This window comes from Aspergillus flavus, chromosome 3 (assembly GCF_009017415.1).
Source record: "Aspergillus flavus chromosome 3, complete sequence".
Lineage (NCBI taxonomy): Eukaryota > Fungi > Ascomycota > Eurotiomycetes > Eurotiales > Aspergillaceae > Aspergillus > Aspergillus flavus.
The window spans coordinates 1,742,415-1,763,178 of NC_092407.1; the positions used below are offsets into that span (position 1 = coordinate 1,742,415).

Genomic DNA, 20,764 nt, shown 5'->3' on the forward strand with positions numbered 1-20,764 from the left:
GCAGGGCTTGGTTCTCAAATTATTTTCCCTATTATGCATACTCAACGTTATATGTACTCGGTAGAGCTGAATGGTATTTTCTAGTATACATCGGAATCTGATCCGTAGAGTTTTAAACGTTTAACCCGATTGGGCGTGATGCAAGGATTTATTCCAGATCCTCAGTTCTTAACATGTCCATCATCCCACACTAAATTCATTATTAGTATGCTATCCCTCACAGCTTGCCATCGCGGAGATAGCCATTCGACTTCAGCCAAGATTCTACATCAGTGCGGTCACGGTTGATCCAGTTGATCTTGGCCCGGATGGCATCGAGACTCTGCTCAACGGCACGGTCAAAGCCCTAAAGAGATGTTAGTCACACAGAATAGGCTCCATGTACAAATCGAACTTACCTTAGTATCCTTGTCCTTGAAGAAGTCCTCCACCTCCTTCAACTGCGCCTCGGTACAGAAGCTGGAAGTAGTGAGCTGAACAACAGTGCCCAGCATACCAAGTCCCGGAGGCAGACGCTTGTAGAGTGCATCCCAGTTGTTCTTCATCCAGGCCCAGCGAGCCTCAATACCGGCTGTGTGGTTGCGCAGACCGCCAAGAGGCATGTAGATATCCTGGTTCTTAACTTCATCGCTGAGGGCAAGGCCCAGAGTACGCTGGATGAGGGCCGGGTCTTCAGCAGAGCCGAGGCAGCGAAGAGCAGTGGTCTTCTCATCAGAGGTAGGAGCGTTGCGGAATCGGTCGTACACGACATTGTACTCCTTCTCGCCACCGTTCTTCAGAACGATGCTGAAAACGCTACCGCGGATGTTCGGATGGATAGCGCTGGTTTCGCCCGCGGCAAAGCGTTGGAACATCTCCTGGGCGGCCTTGACGACAACTGGATCCTCGGCCGAGCCGGCAGCGCCAAACAGAAGCGCCTTGAATTGCTGCAGGATGTGGCCATCCTTCTCTGAGAATTCCCAGCCAATCTCGTGAGTCTTGGAGCTGACCAAAGCGCGCTGGAACGCCTTCAAAGCATCCTTAGCTTGGCTATCCTCGAAGAGCCATGCGGCCCGGAGAGTACCAACGCGGGCCACGATCTCATTCCACACGATGAACTCAGCCTCGTTATCAAAGCCCTTGAGGAGCGAGAGCAAACCGGAGGTGCTCTGGTAGCCAGACGAAGCTAGGGCACCAGCATCCGCAATCATACCGGCGCGGTCTTCGACAGTCAGCAGGCCCTGCTTGGCCGCCTCACCAAGCTTAGTGAGCCGTTCAGGAGTATAGGAGGTACGATAGATAGCAGAATGGTCGGCGTTCAGCTTATAGAAATCAAGGTCGGGCACCTTGAACTGGCCCTCACGCTCAGTCAACATGGTGTTCTCATCAAGACCCTGCTTTGTACGCAAGCCCAACATGACAGGGTACAGAGTAGTGTCCTCTTCTGGGCGAACATCGCCAGTGCGCAAGAAGCGGTTCTGGGTCAGCTTGATCGACGAGCTAGCAGCATCCTCGGCCACAGTGACCACAGGGAATCCGACGTTCTTAGTCCAGATATCCATGACCTGCTCGACAGGCTTTCCACTTGCGTCAGCAAGAGCAGCCCACAGATCACCAGTCTGGGTGTTTCCATAAGCGTGCTTCTTAATGTAGTTGCGGACACCCTGGATGAAAACGTCCTCTCCCAGGTACTTCGAGATCATGCGCAGCACGGAAGAACCCTTCATGTAGGAAATGGCATCGAAGATCTGGTTGATCTCGTCGGCACGCTTGACAGGCACTTCAATAGGGTGGCTACTACGGAGAGAGTCGAGGGAAAGCGCGCCCTGCAAGCTGTCGATGACGTAAGTCTGCCAGACCTTCCACTCCGGGAAGAAACTGTTGCAAGAGTACCACGACATCCAGGTTGCAAAGCCTTCGTTGAGCCAAAGGCCATCCCAGAAATCCATGGTGACAAGGTTTCCGAACCACTGGTGAGCCAGCTCGTGCTGAACGACCTCGGCAATACGCTCCTTGCGCGAAGCACCACTGTTCTTCTCGTCTAGAAGCACATCGACGATACGATAGGTAATCAGACCCCAGTTCTCCATGGCGCCTGCACTAAAGTCCGGCACGGCGACCATGTCCATCTTAGGGAGAGGGAAACTGCTATCAAAAGCCTTCTCATAGAACGCCAGTGTCTTAGCAGCCAGATCCAACGAGAAGCGGCCATGCTCAATATCCTGATCCGGCGTAGCATACACACGGATGGGGACACGGAAGTCCTTCGTCTCAATGTAGTTCAGGTGACCGACAATGAAAGCCACGAGATACGTGGACATGAGTGGGGAAGTGTTGAACTTGACGACCTTCTTGCCGCCTTCGACATCAGTCTCCGAAGCAACGTCCATGTTGCTCAGGCAGGTCATGCTCTTGTCAGCGATTAAAGTCACAGTGAACTTGGCCTTGAGGGCTGGCTCGTCGAAGCAGGGGAACGCTCTGCGGGCATCCGTGGGCTCCATCTGGGTCGAAGCAAGATATTTGGTCTCGCCGTTTGCCGTCTTGTAAGACGACCGGTAGAAGCCAGCCATATTGTCATTGAGGATGCCGGTGAAGGTGAGCTTCAGCTGGGCGGAGGATCCGGCGGGGATCGTCTCGGCGAACTTGACGGTAGCTACTTGGGTATCCTTGTTGACGGAGATCTCCGGGCTGGAGGTGACGACGGAGCCCTGAGCGGATACGATGGCACTGTGGATGTCGATCTCGTTGGAGTTGAGGGAAATGGAAGTAGTATCTTCGGTGACCTGGAGGCTACGCTAACCATGAGCTTCAACCACGGACAGATGGATATCAAGTGGATACATACTCGATCACAACGGTACCCTCATATTTGAAGGACTCGAAATTCGGCTCCAAGGTCAGGTCATAATGGACCGGCTTGACATTGGTGGGCAGGACCTCACGGCCATGGGTGATGTTCGTCGAGCCCGAAGGCACATCAGCACGACGACACATCCTGCGATAGGAGCAGTAACGCTTGGAGATTTGAGTAAGGGGAGAACGGCGGGAGGATAAGCGGTTGACGGAGCTGGATGAGGCGGCGGAGGGTGAAGAAGGAGCAGTCGTAGAGGAAGAGGGGCCAGATAAGGAACGAGAGAAGAGGAGGGGACTTCTGGAGGGGAAGGAAAGCGGTGGCTTCTTCGCTGAGTTTAGTACCAGCGGCGGTAACCGCGTAGAAGAGAAGCGATGCATGGGCCCCGCTGAATGGAAGGGAAAGGATAAGATAATGGTGGAAAGGCGGAAGAGGGGTAGTTCCCAATGGACTAATCACGGAACAAGACACCAGAACAATAGGGACCACCTAAACAATCCCGACCTTGGAGCAAACAATCAACTGCGATGTGTTATTCCACGTCCTAAGGAAAATCACGACGGTTAGCCTTTTGCGGCAGGCGGTGAATCTCGCCTCCCGTTTTCCCTCGGCCAATCGGCTTGCCCGTCCCCAGCCAGCTTGTTGCCCAATTTAGCGGCGGGGATATAGTTATTCCGCACAAATTTTTGCTATATATCCCGTCCGCTTGCCCTCTACCCTAGTTCATTATACATATACATTCTTTCAGCAAGTAATACTCACATACAGCAGATGCCATGCTCTTCCCCCACAGGCAGATCGTTGTCGAGCTGTCCTTTCGAGGGCAGTACTTGCAAGACCGTACACCAGCCAGTTTGAGGGGTCCATGACTGCAATTTTTTTGCATCCTTCGTGGATGGGCTTCCATAGATGACTGGGACACATAAATCTCTTCAAATAGTCTATTATTCAAAATAATCGAAACTTTTTAAAATCTCTCTATAAAGATCTATCCTACAATTAAGAATCGAAGTGGTATCCGTAACATGTTGAACCGGGGTATAACTTTGTTGACCAAACCAAATGTGCAAAATCAAAAATCCCCAGAAATTCCCAACTCCAGACAAATGCTCCGCTGTAAACATTATGATTACGCTTGAAAATAATGATGTTGAATCTTGAACTCATGAATCATGTCTAGGTTGTCCTAGACAATCTTAGGAGTGCTGTTGCTCCTGTTGCCATTGCGCTTGACGAATTTCAGCTTCCGCCAACGGGAGACGTGAGATGACACTCCGAGACCAGCCGTCAGCATCCACCACGGTTTCCTTGACCAGCACATAGTTGCCCAAGCGTGGGAGCAAAACGGCCCACACGAGGTAATAGATTCCACCGGCTGCGAAGATTCCCAGGGCCACCACACAGTGCAGGTAGTATGGGAGTTCCTCGTAGACGCTCTGTCCGGCACTTGGGGGCACGTACGGCGCCACCACCAGATACACGTTGGACAAGCAGAAGAAGATGGTCACGGGAAGTGTGGCGCGGATACCAGGGTTCCAGTCGGGGAACTTTGTCTTGTGGGTGAAGTAGACATAAACGAGGCCACCAGATACAAAGACGTTGATGATGGCGAGCGGGTACGAAATCAGGTTGACCAAGAAGTTATAAGCGTCTCCGGGAGGGGGAGCCAGTAAGATGATGATCGAGACGATGTAGTGCTCAAACAGACCAGCGGCCGGCGCATTAAGTGGCTTGTTGCTAGCGAAAAACTTCGAGAGAGGCAGGACACCCTCACGTCCCAGCTCTTGGACGATGCGACCTTGAGAGAAGATCACCGACAAGACATTGCCAAATGCTGATAAGGCGACGAAGACCGACATGACCTTCTCTGCCCTCGGGCCAAACATGTTACCGAAAAAGACGGCGGCGACAGTCTGGCCAGAACTAAGAAACTGTTCTCGAGGGACGGCGGCGAAATAAGCGATGTTGCAGAGCATGTAAAGGACTCCAACGGATCCGATGGCAATTGGCGCGGCGATCTTCAATGTGCGTGTGGGGTTCTTGGTCTCACTCAAAGCCTGTGACTAGTTAGAAAATGGTGTCACGCGATAGTAATCGACATTACTTACGTAGTTGGCATTCGAGTAGCCGATAAATGACCAGATAACGTTATATAGTGACATGACGATTCCATAACCGCTATTCGTTGTGCCTTCAAAAGCATTCCGGAAGTTGTGAGGGGGGTTATCGATCTTCATATGACCTCCGAGGGCAACAAACCCACAGACGACGACGAACACGATGATGACAAGCTTGACCACACCAAGGAAGTTTTGGAGATGAAGACCCCACTTCAAGGCGAAGGCATGAATGAGGAAAGCAGCAGAGATACAGGCCAACCCAATGCCACGTTGGTTCCAACGGTCGACCTCGACATCAGCGGCATTGAGGATGTACTCGCCGAACACCACACTGTTGCTCGCAGCCCAGCCAAGTAACATGACGTAAGAAGCATACATGCATGTTATGAGGAACTTGGGCTTCTTGAAGACATATTCAAGATAGTTCTTTTCACCACCGTTCCTAGGCATGGTTAGTCCGACTGATCTCAATGAAAGATAGTACAGGACGGTAGTAAACGTACTTCGGGATAGCAGTACCCCATTCCAGGTACACGGCGGTACCGGCCATGGCAATGACAGTGCCAATCACCCACATGAACAGGGAAAGTCCAACACTACCGGCCAACGACAGGATAGTACTTGGCGTAGCAAAGATACCAGTTCCAATGACTCTGTTGAAGATCAGGAACGAGGCGCTAACCACGCCAATTTGCCGGCGGTCTTCAGGTGTTGCGTCGAAGACATTGCCCTCATCTGCACGGTATAGTTAGATCACGGCTTCCGATTCATCGAGATAGATCACAATGCATACATAGCTGAGAGACACCATCGGCCCTCCGGGGCCCTTCTTCCAGGGCCTTTGTGTCCGGCATGACTCCCTTTGCGGATTTCGAAGCTGAATCGCTCATGGTAAAGCGGAAAATTTAGCCTAAAGCTCAAGAATGTTCTCCACCGAAGCTCTAGAAGCTATGGAGAAGAAAGCAGGCGAACGAAAGGGTTATATTGAGCAGATCCAGCGGCTAACGACGGACGTACACCACGAGATGTGATGATGTGCTGAGCCTAAATCTGATGCAATCAGGCCGGTGCGTCAAGGCTGGTGTTGGCAACCGCCTGAAAAGGAATAAGGTCCTATATTATAAAAGACCATGCAACCTCGTAAGAAAGAGCGAAAAAGGTGCAATGCTGACAGGGATTGAATTAGGGTATCTTATGACCGGTAGATTTAAGCTCTCCCCGTCAAATATGCATATAAGAATGATTAAAAGAAAGAGATGGAGCTAAACGAAAGATATCATAGATGGCAAAAGAACACAAAGAGAAAACAAAAATTTTTTTAAAAAAAAATAGACGTGAGTGCCACATGGTTGAGCCCATAACGCAATTAATTTTATGAAGGCGAAAAAGGGTAAAAAAAAGTTTGGTTCTGCAGCGGAACCAGTATCCACAGGAGAAAGCTCCCGGCCTTCTAAATCGCTGCGAGACCCTTTTCCTTGACAAATGAAAATCGATGGCGTGATAGCCTCGGCGCCTGTGAGGGTTTTTGCTTGCGGAAGATCCGCTATTCTTGATGCAATTAGGCCTAGATTGTCTTATTCCGCAGCTTTATATCCAACCTAGTGAGTCAAGTAGTATCCACGTTAGTCGAAACTGCACCAGAAAAGCATCAGAAAGAAAAAGAAAAACAGGAAATGGTGTCCAAAAGAATTTTCGTTCAATTAAGTATGTACAATACAAAGTGGTCTGGTAATGGTCTCTGTTCAAATCAAGAAAAATTTCAATCCTGCGCCCACCCAGACTCCTAAGCCGTAGCTTCATCATTCATATCCAAGTTGTGGCAATTTGTATACTTCTCCCACCTCGAACGCCAAATCAAGGCAGTACAAAGCTAGACTGCTTTCTCGTGACAATGAAAATCGAAGCTGCAAGGATGAAGAAACACGGAAAGAAAAAGAAAAAAAGAAAAAGAAAAAAAAAGCGCTGACAGGTCTTCAACAGAAAGCGCCGTATATGAACTCGCACACGATTGATTAGATATAGAAAGGATGTAAAATGCAGGAGAAATGAAAATACCGAAGAGAAAAGGACTATATCTTGACGTAGCATGTACCTGCATGCATGAGATTAGTCGTTCCACGTTCTATTTGGGCGTTGTCCCGACGGCCTGAGCAGCAGGCACCAAGCTGGACGGAGCCACCTTGCCAGGAACGCTAGAAGGTGGGCTCTGCCGTTTGGCCAACAGGGCGAGTTTTTTGCGCAGGGATGCCAAGCGACCCCTGATGCTGGATACCACTGCATGACCTGTCAGAAGAGAAATTTTGCCATTGTGTGCGCGGGATAACTCACATTTAATCACCACCTGTCGGTCTTCCATCCGGACGCCATCCAGCATGGCTTTGTCGCCATCTCGCCGGGCATCGCCTCTGTCGGTGCCGCTTCCTGGCCCAGACCGGGATACCTCTTCTTCTTCCAATACAGCTTCCAACATCCGAATGGCTGTGACATACGCTATCTCGCACCCGGAAAGCTCTTCACCCGTAAGTTCATTGATAGCGGCTGCCCGACTCATCTCTAGTGCCCGATCGTACATTAGCTTCTCCGCCGTCACACCCGAACTAACGACAACGTCCGTTGATGCGCCGGAGCCGACGGAGGGGCCGACGGAGTGATTACTGGGATGACTGGGGTGATCTGGTGGCAAGCGTTTCTGGCCCTCGATTAATTTGAGACGAACAAATTCTGCCTTTTCCAACACCTCGTTGAATCGATTTCGCACCCATTGTACGACATTGTTGATGCGGTTGCTGACAAGCGTACTCGTGGCGTCCGTCCTCCCCATGGCCGATTCGCCAAATGCTTCTCCACGGTTCTTCCGGGACCACCAAGCGCCAGCGATATCCATAGATTTTGCCAACAAAGAGAGTGCTTTGACGTAGAGAACGAGGGCTTCTTCGGACAGAGTTACAACGGCATCAACCGTGAGCCCACCATCTGTCAGATCGGTAGAATCTCGCTCCCCACCGGGCACATTAGCCCTTCCCGACGGGTCTGTTTGAACGGAAGGCGCCAGAGGGATGAGTTGCTTGTATTTGACCTCAGCGAAGCCATACACCACGTCACTCCGCGTGGCACATTCCTCGATCACTTGGACGGTCTTCGCGTCCTCATCCAAGGTCACGTTAGTCCTTGCTCCATCCCCGACAACCATCAAACTACCTTGAGCCGCCGGATACGCCGGGAAGGGATTGTAGCCCAGTGGGGGAGAACGCCCTCCTTTCGTAATAGTCATGGGTGGCGAGAAGCCCATCCCAAACAAGCGTCCGCTGGCCATGTGGAGCGCTTTTGAGATGGCGGACGTAGGACTCTGGCCGTATCGACGCTCATAGGAACCTTGACGAGTGTGCGTCGAATCAGCCCGAGCTCGTCCCGAAGCAACTTGCATTGCTTTACCTGTAGTGGCCAAGGGCGACGTAGCTGTCGCCGTGGACGAGCCTTGTGTGCCCGGACGACGCGATAGAGCATAGGCGTTCCTGGGGAAACCACCCTGGATCCGAGGACTATGTGCCAATTCATCTGCAAACGCATTTACCTCCACAGCACGTTTCTCAACGAGCACGTAGTCTCTCTCAAACGCAATTTCTTGTGCAGCGCGCTCACTTTCCTCTTTCGTTTTCTCAGCTTGCTTCTCAGTTTGCGGGACTCCCGCGTAGGTATTTCGGCTCCTTTGCCGCTCCATCACAGCGGCCGTAGCGTTTCGATCTACAAGCTCCTGGCGACCGGGAGCCGTGGCAAGAGAAACCACACTTGGTCTCCGAGGCGTCGTGGTTACCGTTTCTTTAGATGTAGTCGCCCTGTCCCCACTTCCCATCCTACGCATAGGAGATGCAGCCGGCGGAGTGTCCGACCTCTGCGTGGGAGGTCGATGAGCAGCTGGGTACGATACTTGATCGTCCTTTTTTCCAGGGTACGACGCGTCTTTCTCACGTTTCATCCCGGTGGGGGTCCTTGACCCCGTTCGAGACTGAGGACGAGATGTAGATCCGGAGGTGTTCACTGCGACAGACGAACGGCGGGACGTCGAAGGAGCATCATCAGCTATTAGCCCCGGGATGGGTCCTGTGATAGTGTCGCAGTCGAAGAAATCGGAGAAATTCATACGTTCCACAGGATTCCGCTTCAGTAGCATTCGGATAAGTGACTTTATTTGTTCCGAAGCAGGATTCTCCTCGGGGAACTTGATCCTGTCCTCTCCTTTCTCAATCTTCCGAAGCAGCTCAACATGGTTCGTTGCCCGAAAAGGAGGCTTGCCCACCACCATCTCGTAAAGCACTGTGCCCACCGACCAAAGATCTGCTTTAGCATCGTATTTCTCGTACCGGAGGATCTCGGGAGCCATATACAGAGGGGAACCACACAATGTTTCAGCAAGCGACGTCGACGGAAGGGACCGAGCAAAACCGAAATCCGCAATCTTGAGCATTGGTAGAGATTCTAATCCCGTTGCAGGGCTAAAGGATTCATCACACCCTTTGAACGGCACGACCTGAGCCACACCACTCCGGTACGATGACGGAGACGGACACAGTAGTAGATTTTGTGGCTTGATGTCACGGTGGATCAAGTTTCGATCTCGGAGAAATTTCAGGGCGCTTGCCAGCTGCTTGAGGAAATGGCGGACGACCACTTCATTTAGTGCGCCACCACGGGGGTTCGGATACTTCGCAATCATGTCCTGCGTATAACGATGGTCCCCGAGTGTATCTCGGCGCTTGATGAACAGTGACAGATCTCCCAAGGCACAATATTCCATCACCAGGTGGATGTGTGACGTCGTCTCATGGCAGTCAATGAGGGCAACGATATGTGGATGGTATAGCCCTTTCAGGATATGAATTTCCGAGGAAAGGTTCTCTTTTAGTTTCTTATTCAATTTGGAGAGGTTGACGGACTTGATGGCGACGTAAGTACGTGATTTCTAGAAACCCCAAAGTATTTAGCATTAGCTCCGTATAGCTCCACTTGAATAGACCTAATGAACCTTAACAAGTCTAGACTTACCGTATGCACACCCTGATAAACTGTAGCAAAACTCCCTCGGCCAATTTCATCCAGTCTAGTATAACGACCAATGGGCATCTCGGCATGGGAGGTCTCCCTGGACCTCCTGTGGTGTGAAGACGACATACTGCGAACAGGGCGACGACAACGCCCTAAGAGGAGCGTCTACAAAGAATCAACCACACCCCGGCGGCCACAACTACCTCAGCAACGGCAGCAACAACGATTGCTGATGGAAGTGGCCCATCAGGGGAAGGAAGAGATGATGTCCAGAGAGTTGGTCGATAGGGTGCTATCAAGGAATAGATAAGGCTGAAGAAAGGGCGGAGAAGGTATGTAGAAGGATAGCAGAAGCCGGGAGCTGTGGAACGAAGGAGGAGATGATGGGCGAATATCGGGCGTCAAGGACCGAAACGACAGAAAGTGGACCAAGTCGCTGTGAAGGAGAAAGTGTCGAGGTGAGCAGCAGCAACGACAAGGATGGGAACAGTATACAGGCGTACGAGAGCGGTGAGGCGGAAACGGGTGCTCTACGCTGATAGGAAGGCGATAGCTGCAGGAGGTAGCCAAGGATGTTGATCAAGGTCGATGGTGGTCGGGATTATCCCCGATAACACTCTATAGAAGGTGGTACAAGCGTGGATGCGAGAAAACGCAAATGGCGGAAGATCAGAGAAATAGGAGAGTGTCAAATAGAGGCAAATGGACAGGAAAGGAGAGGAAGTACCGACTCTGGCGTATCAGCGGAGGATGATGTGATGAGGCCAGGGCGGGTGACAAGCAGTAGACCCAAGGAACGTTTGACGATCTCGTCTTTGGGGGAAAGTACCAGTGCTAAACTAGTCCGCGATAACGATCTATTGGGGACCAGTGGGAAGCAAGGCGGTCAGAAGGGCGGCGATGGATTTGGAGATGATCGGGAACCAATCCAGATGAATATCCAAAACAGGAACAGGTTGGTTACTGGAATGACTGGGATGACTGGGAGGAGAATGGTCAGATTCCTGAAGGCGACTGTAAAATGATGGAAGATCCAGAAAAAATGGCGAAGATAGAGAACCAGGGTGTCTCAGAAACGGGAACCTAATCCAGCGGTGGCCTGAGGCCGGAAGATCACAGGATCACAGGATCATTCCGGGGGTTATCACGTTATCTTCGATCGCCGCCAGGACATACAAGGACCTTGTCCATGACATCTACAACTCTACAAAGTGTACCGAGTCGTCCGTCATTCACCATGACACCTGCACTTCCTGTTACTCATACTCTCTTTTAGCCAGAGTGAATGACTCATCTGATGATAGCCTCCTGTCCGCAAGCGCCCGGTTTGCCACTGAATGACTGAAGATTGATCTGCCGAATCATCGATAAGACCAAAGTGGAGACGCGTTAGATACGTTGGCGTCCACTAACGAGGCGATCAGCAACGTCCTTGACGAATCGTAGAAAGTTGCCTAAGGGGATTCAACCAGTCATCTATTATTATTCTCAGGTATGGTATCTTTTTCCCATGTCACGGGTGGACCCCCAAACAATATCCTCGTCATGTGAATCTGTTCCAACACATCAAGGCACAGACTATCTACGCCGCTCATTATTCCTTCTAAATCTTGCAACACAAGGTAGAGAGGAGAAAGGAAAGTCAAAAAAAAAAAAAAAAAAAAAGACAGAAAACCATGGACAAGAATGAAATACAAGACAGATCCCCCTACCCATTTTCCTGATCTAGAAAGTCAAAACCATGCCAGATAAGCTTCTCAGGGACTGTTTCATCCAGAAAGCATGTCCCAGTAATCTACCTGTCCTCACAACCCGAGTCCCCTGACGAGCAGCCACAGCACAATCGGTACGACAACATTGTCGTTGCACCCCGTCAAAATCGCTTCGGTCGCACTGGTGCCTGCAGCTGCTATGATGGCTTTGCACACCGTCCAAAGCCAGAATACTTGATTCTGCCCATCGTTCCCATGCACAGCCCACTGGCCCGCGGCAAGCCACAGTCGGGCAAAAACTAGACCACCGGTCACGGCCGCCGCAAAAGCCACGCTGCCTTCCAAGGACTTGCCTCCACCCCAGAACCACTTACGCCGACCAAACCGACGACCCACTAGTGACGCGGCTGCATCTCCAAGACCGACGCATACTACTCCGCTGACCATACTGACATCCCGGAACTGAACGTTCCATGCGCCCCACGGGTGATCTTCCGACCGGGGGATGTCAGCCAAAGAAAGCCAAAGAGGAATGGAGCATCCGATGAGAAGGAAGATGTGAGAGATGATGACAGGCCCCCGATGGTCACGGCCGTCAACATAGGGTGCCAGGAAATAAGTCAACGGTCGAGAGATTGGCGGCATTTGGGAGGCCCGGAAAAGATCCAGGAGGAGAAATATAGACAGTACTAGAGCCAGAGCAAGAGCACAGAATGCAGGATCGATGTAGATGGTAGGAAGAAACATCAATACCATCATGCCGTGGAAAACCTTGCGTCTTGTATCCACTTCTACGAGGGAGCTCAACTGGAAAACAACGCCCAGGCCCATCATAATCACCACAATACAGTGAGCAGCAATCAGAAGACGTGTGTTGGCTTCGCCAAAAGAAGTTTGCCGGAGACACTCCATCCAGCCGAGAGAGCATATTTCACCGTCCAAGCGAGGAGGAAGAGGGATCCAATACTCCAGGTTCCACATGATCACCCAGAACCTGAACCAAGACACATTTCCAAGTAGGTAGCTCAGGGCCCACCCGAAGGGCTCCTCTCCTTGCAGTGCGCGCTCGCCCACGTACTTTCGCACAGGACCCATGATGATAATTGTCACAGCAGCATATACGTACAGGGCATAAAGCCATTTCCGCACTTGTGCTTGTGGTACAGTCAGTGACAAAAAGGATGCCAGACCCGGGGCCATCGATCGTTTCCGTCGGCCAGATGGAGTGGTCCTGATACGCTCTGAATGTGCAACCTCATCCACGCTGGAGATGGTATGTCGTCTTCGATGTACGGCATGCCGATGGCCGTTCTCTTGGGGAGCTTTGTCGGCCAGTTCTCTAGCTGGAGTCTTGTCTCGGAACTCATGCGTTGTTCTGCGTGGTATTGGCGCTATGTGAGCCTCGGATTCACTGTCCGACAAAGCATCTTCAGAGGAGCCCGTTCGGCTCAGTTTTTGGCAGAGTTTATGGTCGATAACATACAGGAGATTTATTCGTGATTGCGAACCACTGGGCGACCGTCTAAACTTCCAGCTGGGGATCCTAGCCAGAGCGACCTCCCAACGGAGAACATGTCGGCAAGAGATAAAAATGCACAAGCCGCCCAACCACAATAGCGCCTTAAGGATCTCCGCCTGGGGGGCGCTCGCAAACAAAAACAGATTCACAAGAGCACTCGTCAAAAGCTGTAGTTCTGCCGGAAGGATACTGGTAGTTAATAAGAAATCTAAAGTGGGTATCAATGCTTGATGGAACGGAAAAACAAGAGTCAAAACTTCAGAATTGAGGCCGCGAAGTGTGAGAGGCTTGGGTATCGTGTGATCTGCAGAAAAATGCTCCGAGACAAGAATGGGTATCAACGTGACCAACCAATGGACGACACTGTGACCATGCATCCACTCGCGCAGTGGAATGACAGGGGCGGGTAAAGACGAGAGACTGAGAATGATGTTCGGCAGTACCAACGCAGGTCTACAGTGCGCCAAGGATAAAGAGGTGTAGATGGGTATCAAAATCGGGTAAAGAAGAGGTGCGGGATCGAAACTGCTTGGAATGGTAAAAGAGTATAGTCCGGAAAGCCGTAGGCGTCCATTTCTCCTCAGCGGATACACCGCGTACAGGCCGGTGACAAGAAGGCCATGCGCAAGTAGTTCTGCCAGGCGATAAAGGTAAGCAATGAATTTCACAAAATGCCAACAGCAATCATACGTACCTTTCCTCCAAGCCCATGCAAGTAACCTCGTATTCTCCTGGGACAGCACAACCGCACCCACGGACAATAGAAGACCGGTCTCTAATAGCCTCCGCAAGACTTCGAGGCGCTTTTCCCCAGCCTTCCCTCGTAGTCCCACCCTTCCTGTTCCCGTATCTTCACTGGAGCTCTGTCGTGAGCTCCGGGACGTTGACCGTCCCAGCGAGGGCCACGGTTGCAATAACGGCAACCACGAGTCACGGTCCGCGGTACCATTGAAGCCCGAACGCAGCCCTTTCCGCTGCCGAAGCGGTGGCGCTGGGAGTCCTTTTAAAATTCCTGTACTCTCATCGTCTGCCTCGGTGCCGCTATCACTAGACGTTTTAGGCCATGAATTGGGAGTTGGTTGATCGCGGCCATCGGTAGGTAGCAGATGCGGTTCGGAGCGTTTTGAGCCCTTGCGATGGTAGGGGTGCGGCGACCGGGAAGAATTTCGGAGACTGTCCGAGATAAATGAGTCGGATTGTATTAGATTACTGGAGGGAGTTAATCTCTCCTCATGGTTCTGCGAAGCGGCCATGACCCCATGGACTCTTGATCGGAGAGTTTTAGAGCGAGTACGTCATATCTGAGGAGACAGTTGCGGAGACACGAGGACACTAAACTGAGAAACCACGTTAGTAGATTATCCATAAGCCGGTCCAAACGGGCAATCCAAGGCATACAAGTGAGTATAAAGGCGTATTGCTGGTGGAGTGCGAAGGATCGGTTGTTATTCAATGAGGCAACGAAAACGGAGGCGGTTTTTTGCTTATCACATGCTTTTTAGGCTCACGGGATAATGCGAGTCAACGGTCACCCAGATTATGCATAGATCTAGGCCTCTAGGATTAACACCTGCACTGGCAATTTTCCTGGTCCTATTTCATGAAATCCAGTAATGCTTCATATGAAACATGTCCCAGTCAACCCTGAGTCAGCGTACCACTGCTGATCCTGTATCGCCAGACACTTATCTCCTGATGTCTAAGCACACTTATCGAGCAGTTGTGACCAATCAATTAGGGTTGATGCTAAATCTACACACAGGCCTTCCGGTTAAACGTGGCATCAGCCTTATTCTTATGTCACGCAATATGCAGCGGTAGTAATTCTGTCTACTCTGTCCACGCGTCCGTGGGGTTATGCGTCTGTAGGATAATCCCAGCCGCCAATTGCCGCCCTTTTTGGCCCCATACTGACGTGCAAGGCACGATCTGACCCGGCCAAGTATTGGCAGACAGCGGCTGTGCTGTGTAGAGAACTGCATGGGAAACACCCGCTGTGGAGTATCTTTCGAGAAGGCGCTGCAGGCACGACTCCAGTTCGGTACCATTGTCAATCTCGACTCCTGTGTATCGCAGATTCCCGTCCGTGATGGTGTCGATCTTGCGACCAACATCCAATTCTTCCGCAGCCATTTTCAAGCCACCACACCGGCAACCCAAACCCTGCCATTCGATATCGCTACCCCGGGGAAGTTCGGCAACCTGGACAGCAAAAAATGGAGGAACCAGTACGTCCGACTGCACCACGGATATGTTAGGCAAAGCAGCTGCCTCTAGGTTTATTGGCTGGTCATGAGCTCGTCCTCCATACTTGATGTCCCAAGCATCCAACACCGGCTCTTCGTCATCCTCGTCTGAATCTGTTTGCTGGGCATACATCATCTCCCACAGACGCCATGCGATTTGCGCTTTGGTACCGATATGATCTGCTCCCGTTAGATACGCAACTGCCCCCAGCCACCAGTCAACCTGCATCGCTGCCCCAATCCTCCACATGTGCTGCAAAGACAGCACCGCTCGCAAGGAGTAGCCCTCTAGCCACGACTCTGGGCCAGCCACCATATCCATCGACGCCGGTTCCAGAGGTATCTGACCGGCAATGTACACCAGCCGCTCTGATCGCACCGGAATAGACATAGCCTGGGAATACGGCCCAATATTAGCCGGGGCCCAGTATGATCGGGACTGAACATGAAGACCCTGCCGCAGATCCCTGGGACCCAAATCAACGACCAACGAGACCATAATATTCACGCCCTCGGGGAGGCTATTCCCACAGGCCACCGTAGCTCTAGCCGGGGGATTCGGCTTCTTAAAAAGCGAAACGTAGATATCGTTCATCAACGGGAAATCAACCATCGAGCGAATCAAAACCGTAGCAAAGACAATATCAGCCGGTGTCCGCGTACCCGTAGACTCCAATATAAGCTGTATCTTCCGCGCAATCGCCTCCATCTGCTCCCCAGCACCAGGACCAGCCTCAGGCGCCGCAAGATTCGAGATAGCCCAAGTACCACCATTCCTCGACTGAGCGACCTCCCCAAGCCGCCACATCGACTGAGACTCCTCCACAGTCTTGACCTCCAAATCCCCCACCTCCGAAACCACCCCATCCAAAACCCCAGAGAACTTCACATCTAACAACGCCGGCCGCCTCACATCCCCCGGCGAAACCCCATCCTCTCCATCCTTGGGCACACACCTCGCCCCCCGAAGTCTCACAAACCCAACACCCCCCTCCCCAGAACAGACCTCCCTCTCCTCAATCTCAATCCTTCCCTTCCAAAGAAACCCAGGCCCATCAACCGCCAGACTCTCATACTCACCCCCCTCCCCTAGAACCGCACCCCCAAGATCATCCACCACAAACCTCCTCATCCCCCTCTCAATCCTCCTCCGCACAAGCCCATCCGCACTCGAAACATCCCCCCAAAGAAACCCCTCATCCAACCCCCCAGAGGCAACCTTAATAATCCTCGCCTCACACCCAACGCCCGCCATATCCTCCAATAACCCAGCCTGCGTAACCACGCCCTCCCGCTCCACCGGCGCAGGAAGCACCGGATAATTCCACAACCAAGCCAACGGCGTCAACCCCAACCGAAACGCCACATTCTCAATCCTCGTTCTTTGATAAGTAGACAAGATCGCCCCAGCACAGACAGCATTCGCCTCCGGATGACGTTCCATCACCCGTTTCAGCAGCGGAACGAGCGACTCCGTCTCATCTTGGCCATCTTCCTGGTGGGATTCAGCCATCTGATCCGCGGCATCATTGCGATAGATGCGGGCTGTGTCGACCGCGCCGCCGGAAATGGGGGCGCGGTAAAGAGGGATGTCCAAGGCCTGCTCGTAGAGGGGGATTACGGCGTGGCCAATGGTTTGGTACATGAAGCTGTCGATGTCTTCTTGGGCATCTTGGACGGGCGGGTGGAGATTGGCTAGGGCGATGACTTTGTGGCCGTTGCGGATACAATGTAGGAGGGAGTAGAGGGAGTCTTTTCCTCCGGATATTAGGGCGATCACGTTTAGGCTTTTGCCTTGTGGTTGTGGTGATGGGGTCATGGTGGGGTTGATGGTATCATTTGAGGAGAGGTTTTTTTTTTTTTCTTTTCCTTGTTTTTGGGTGACCCCGCGCTTGCGCTAGAGTCTAGATGCTTAAGATATGTAGACTAGTGGTAGTTCGATTTAATGTAGACCAGGGTTTGGTCTTTTAGTTGTTAATCATTCGGGATTGTGGATTAACTTAATTTTTACTGCGGGTGGTCGTCAGATTTCAAGGTTGGTTCCGGAGACGGAAGCCAAACCACTGACCATGGGTTGACAGAACATACTACTCTACTACTCTACATACTTGGAAAGGTATTTCTTGATGAATCTTTGATTATCACTAACTGTGCCACAAATCAAATGGGCGCTTGAATTAACAACGGGGGAATATTATGGATGCAAACAAAATGAAAACAGGATGATGCGCACAGGGGTATGAGGCAATGATTGGGGACAAGTTGAAGTATACATGTGGCCAGCACAGGAAAGACGTGGTGAGGGTGCAACCCGGGTCAAGGTCAAATCAAATATTACATCAAATAGGGACACAGAATGCAAGATGAACGAGAAGTATAGAGAAGAGAAAAAGAGGGCAAAAAAAAAAAAGAAAAGAAAAATGGGTACAAGAAGAGTGAAGAATGACTCGAGCCATTCTGTTGATCGAGGCAAAAACATCTTTGCCAGAAAATGCGACGAGAAAAAAAGAAAAATCCCAAATCACCACCTGTGCCTCAAAGAAGGCGTCATGCGCTCTAAGTTTAGTCCAAACCGTGGACTCCCAGTGCGCCGAATCCGTTGCCGCCCAGACAACCGGTCTAATGCCTCCAATGTAAGTCTTCCTTTGTGAAGACCATGTGCTATATTATGTTTCTCTTTTCCCCTGTGAGAAACGAAATCCTTTTGCCAGACACCTTAGCCTCCCACCTGACACCGCCAATGTAAATGCCCAGACGCCAAAACCGCAAAGACAAAAGCCAGACCAACCAGTGCAATGGTGGAGTAATTATGATAGTGTATTAAGTAGTAAGGGGGGAGCTCCTGGTCACATCGCGTCGTGAAGTTGCAAACGGCAGTGGGGGCAACTAAACGTGCTCGTCACGCTTGCGCTTCTTGGCGGACCGACGATCGATAGAGGGTGCGTCAGAAACACCATCTTCGGATGATTCGCTAGTCGTCGACTTGGTCGCCGCAGCGTGGGCAGCTTCATAGAGCACAGCACCCATGGTACTCGCGTCGCGATTATCATACCGTTCAGATGCGTTGTTCGTGTCCAGGACACCCATCACGATAGAGCCACCGGCATGGGTCCTGGCATGCTGCGCAAGGTTGTCACTCCGAGAAAACTTCTTACCACACTCGTTGCACTCGAAGGGCTTGTCTTGGGTGTGCAGAGAGCGGTAGTGACGCTTAAGGTGCTCCTGACGACGGAAACGACGAGAGCAGAGAGAGCAGACAAAGGTCTTGGAAGGATCATCCGTCAGGGATTGCTTACGACCCCGGCGGTTGACCGACACAGGAACAGATGGGGCCTCGCAGGAGCTAGATACATTGGCTTCCGAGGCTGAGCAGGACGGAGCAGCTGCCTGCTGAGCCACGTTGGCCTCTGTGCTGTTGGCCCGGCTGTTGATCGGTGCCTGTGCCTTCTTGAGAGCATCCTGGTCCTCAGAGTTTGCTCTCTTGAGAGACTTGCGGGAGTTGCTTCGCTTCTTTGTCTTCATCTCGTCAGAGGTCTCGCTGGCATCACTTTGAGCCGGAGCGAAATCGGCGCATCCCAGGAAAGAAAGGCCAGAGTGGGCCAACTCCAGGTCGTCTGAAGAATCTTCCAAGCTGTGCTCGCTCAAGAACTCCTCGTCATCGAAGGAGTATGCGCTGAGGCGCTGTCTCTTTTCGCCCACGTAGTAAGTATTACCGCTGGGATGGAAGTCAACCAAGCGGTTGACAAACTCGTCCTCCGAATCAAGGTCGGAGAAGCTGTCAAAAGTGGGCAACGAACTGAGGGGGTCCTCGGTAGAGCTAGTGTAAGCGGGTGATGGGTTCTCATGAACTGGCAAAGTCACAGCCTCGCTTCCCAGGACCACCTTCGGTTCCTCCTCATCGCAGGAGAGAGTGGGCAAAGGAGGAAGCTCAGCGGGAGAGGATGTGTTGACGGAAGACTCGACAGTCAGCTGCCGAGGGTCACAGAAGTCGGAGGTGGCCTGCTCAACAGGGAAAGCCGACTGAGACGGAGTAAACAAGGAAGATACAGGAGAAGGCGAAGGAGAAAGAGAGGGGCAAGACCCGTGGGCAGAGAGGAAGTCTGAGCTCTGACTGGCGGTGAGAGAATTGGCGTTGATGAAGACTAGAAGAAGTTAGACTGGTTCCAACCCCCTACTCAACTGATGAGAAGAAAACATACCAGGAGTCATGGGAGGCGAAGTTGCTGACCGAGTCCAGTCGGCACTGGCCAAAAGCTCGGCATGGACGTCACTTTCACAACCCTCCTTTACACCCTCCACCTTTTCGAATGAGAAGAAGCAGTCGTTGATTGGGGTGTGCAAGGTGCCACTGCTGGATGGCGGGCTGCTGATAGAACTTCCCGCGGTGGAGAGTGGAGGGGTAGAAGGGAAGCTATAGTAGTCACCGACGAACCTTGTGTCCAAAGGCATGAGGGCTGGGGAACCCTGCTGGACGACGATTGTGGGCTTCAGGTGAGATGGTTGGGGAGAGGCGATGGGAGTCATGTTCATTGCTCCGCGGAAGGCATTGGTGGTAGCCATCTGATGCATGTTCATCATGGGTTGAGCATTGTAGACCGGTTGTTGCTCTGGGAGGCAGTGTTGCTGAGGGAAGGCCTGAATCTGTCCATAGTATGGCTGGGGCTCAGCCGGGTGGCTTGTGTATTGTTGTCTTTGTGAATCAGCAGTGGGGTAGTATGCAAATGATGGTTGTCCTTGCACCGTTGGTGCCATGGTGTATGTAGCGTCCATTGTGACTAGAAGACGAGGGATCAGTATGGGCATCCTGTATGATATATAGTCATCCTTCCACGAACCAATGATGAATGTGATGAGGATCAAGCGAACACTGCTTAACCTCTTGGGTATTATTAAGTATGTTTAGTCTAAGTCAGGATGTTCCAGATTGATGTCGAGGCAGCTTGGTGCTAATGATAGATGTCGAGCACTGTAGGTTGAATGAATGTAGATGTCTCTTGTTCTGGATGAATGAATGACTGAAGGCAGAAGAGTGCAGTCCGAATTAGGGTTTATAAAATATGCAACGTCTTCTGATCTTCTGAGTGTGAATGTACGGTATAGTTATATCTGATAGAAGGAAGGACAGGAACCTCTGGTCGATACGAGCCAACCCTTTTTGGATTCGGGACGATCACGATCAAAGGTACCGGGAGACAGATGATGAAGTAAAAGAAAGAGAGAGAAGAGAGAGATGGGGATCAAAGCCAAAAAATAAGAAATAACGAAGGGAAGGACAGAGAATCGAGACAAGTCTAAAA

At 51.6% G+C, this 20,764-nt stretch overlaps 6 protein-coding genes across 6 annotated transcripts; all 6 read right to left on the reverse strand.

Annotated features, from left to right (window-relative positions):
• Window positions 1-58: 58 nt before the first annotated feature.
• F9C07_1391412 (aminopeptidase) lies at window positions 59-3,379 on the reverse strand. The gene is made up of 2 exons (XM_071508059.1): window positions 2,825-3,379; window positions 59-2,769 (listed from the first exon to the last, which is right to left on the reverse strand). Exons 1-2 carry the CDS (start codon window positions 3,208-3,210, stop codon window positions 339-341), a joined length of 2,817 nt encoding a protein of 938 aa, XP_071364965.1. The 5' UTR covers window positions 3,211-3,379; the 3' UTR covers window positions 59-338.
• A 400-nt stretch (window positions 3,380-3,779) lies between these two features.
• Window positions 3,780-6,566, reverse strand: F9C07_2281825 (amino acid permease-domain-containing protein). Its single transcript, XM_041290749.2, has 4 exons — window positions 5,744-6,566; window positions 5,454-5,685; window positions 4,939-5,392; window positions 3,780-4,887 (listed from the first exon to the last, which is right to left on the reverse strand). Exons 1-4 carry the CDS (start codon window positions 5,838-5,840, stop codon window positions 4,027-4,029), a joined length of 1,644 nt encoding a protein of 547 aa, XP_041144422.1. The 5' UTR covers window positions 5,841-6,566; the 3' UTR covers window positions 3,780-4,026.
• A 257-nt stretch (window positions 6,567-6,823) lies between these two features.
• Window positions 6,824-11,655, reverse strand: F9C07_2149822 (serine/threonine-protein kinase atg1). Its single transcript, XM_041290750.2, has 2 exons — window positions 9,991-11,655; window positions 6,824-9,907 (listed from the first exon to the last, which is right to left on the reverse strand). Exons 1-2 carry the CDS (start codon window positions 10,114-10,116, stop codon window positions 7,073-7,075), a joined length of 2,961 nt encoding a protein of 986 aa, XP_041144423.1. The 5' UTR covers window positions 10,117-11,655; the 3' UTR covers window positions 6,824-7,072.
• Window positions 11,656-11,795: 140 nt separating this feature from the next.
• On the reverse strand, window positions 11,796-14,474 carry F9C07_4797 (putative phosphatidate cytidylyltransferase; the record flags this gene model as incomplete). Its single annotated transcript, XM_041285269.1, has 1 exon — window positions 11,796-14,474. One exon carries the CDS (start codon window positions 14,472-14,474, stop codon window positions 11,796-11,798), a length of 2,679 nt encoding a protein of 892 aa, XP_041144424.1.
• A 288-nt stretch (window positions 14,475-14,762) lies between these two features.
• Window positions 14,763-17,579, reverse strand: F9C07_1391407 (uncharacterized protein). Its single transcript, XM_041285270.2, has one exon. It carries the CDS (start codon window positions 17,284-17,286, stop codon window positions 15,052-15,054), a length of 2,235 nt encoding a protein of 744 aa, XP_041144425.1. The 5' UTR covers window positions 17,287-17,579; the 3' UTR covers window positions 14,763-15,051.
• A 656-nt stretch (window positions 17,580-18,235) lies between these two features.
• Window positions 18,236-20,549, reverse strand: msnA. The gene is made up of 3 exons (XM_041290751.2): window positions 20,303-20,549; window positions 19,667-20,242; window positions 18,236-19,609 (listed from the first exon to the last, which is right to left on the reverse strand). Exons 2-3 carry the CDS (start codon window positions 20,235-20,237, stop codon window positions 18,354-18,356), a joined length of 1,827 nt encoding a protein of 608 aa, XP_041144426.1. The 5' UTR covers window positions 20,238-20,242; window positions 20,303-20,549; the 3' UTR covers window positions 18,236-18,353.
• Between the last annotated feature and the right edge of the window lie 215 nt (window positions 20,550-20,764).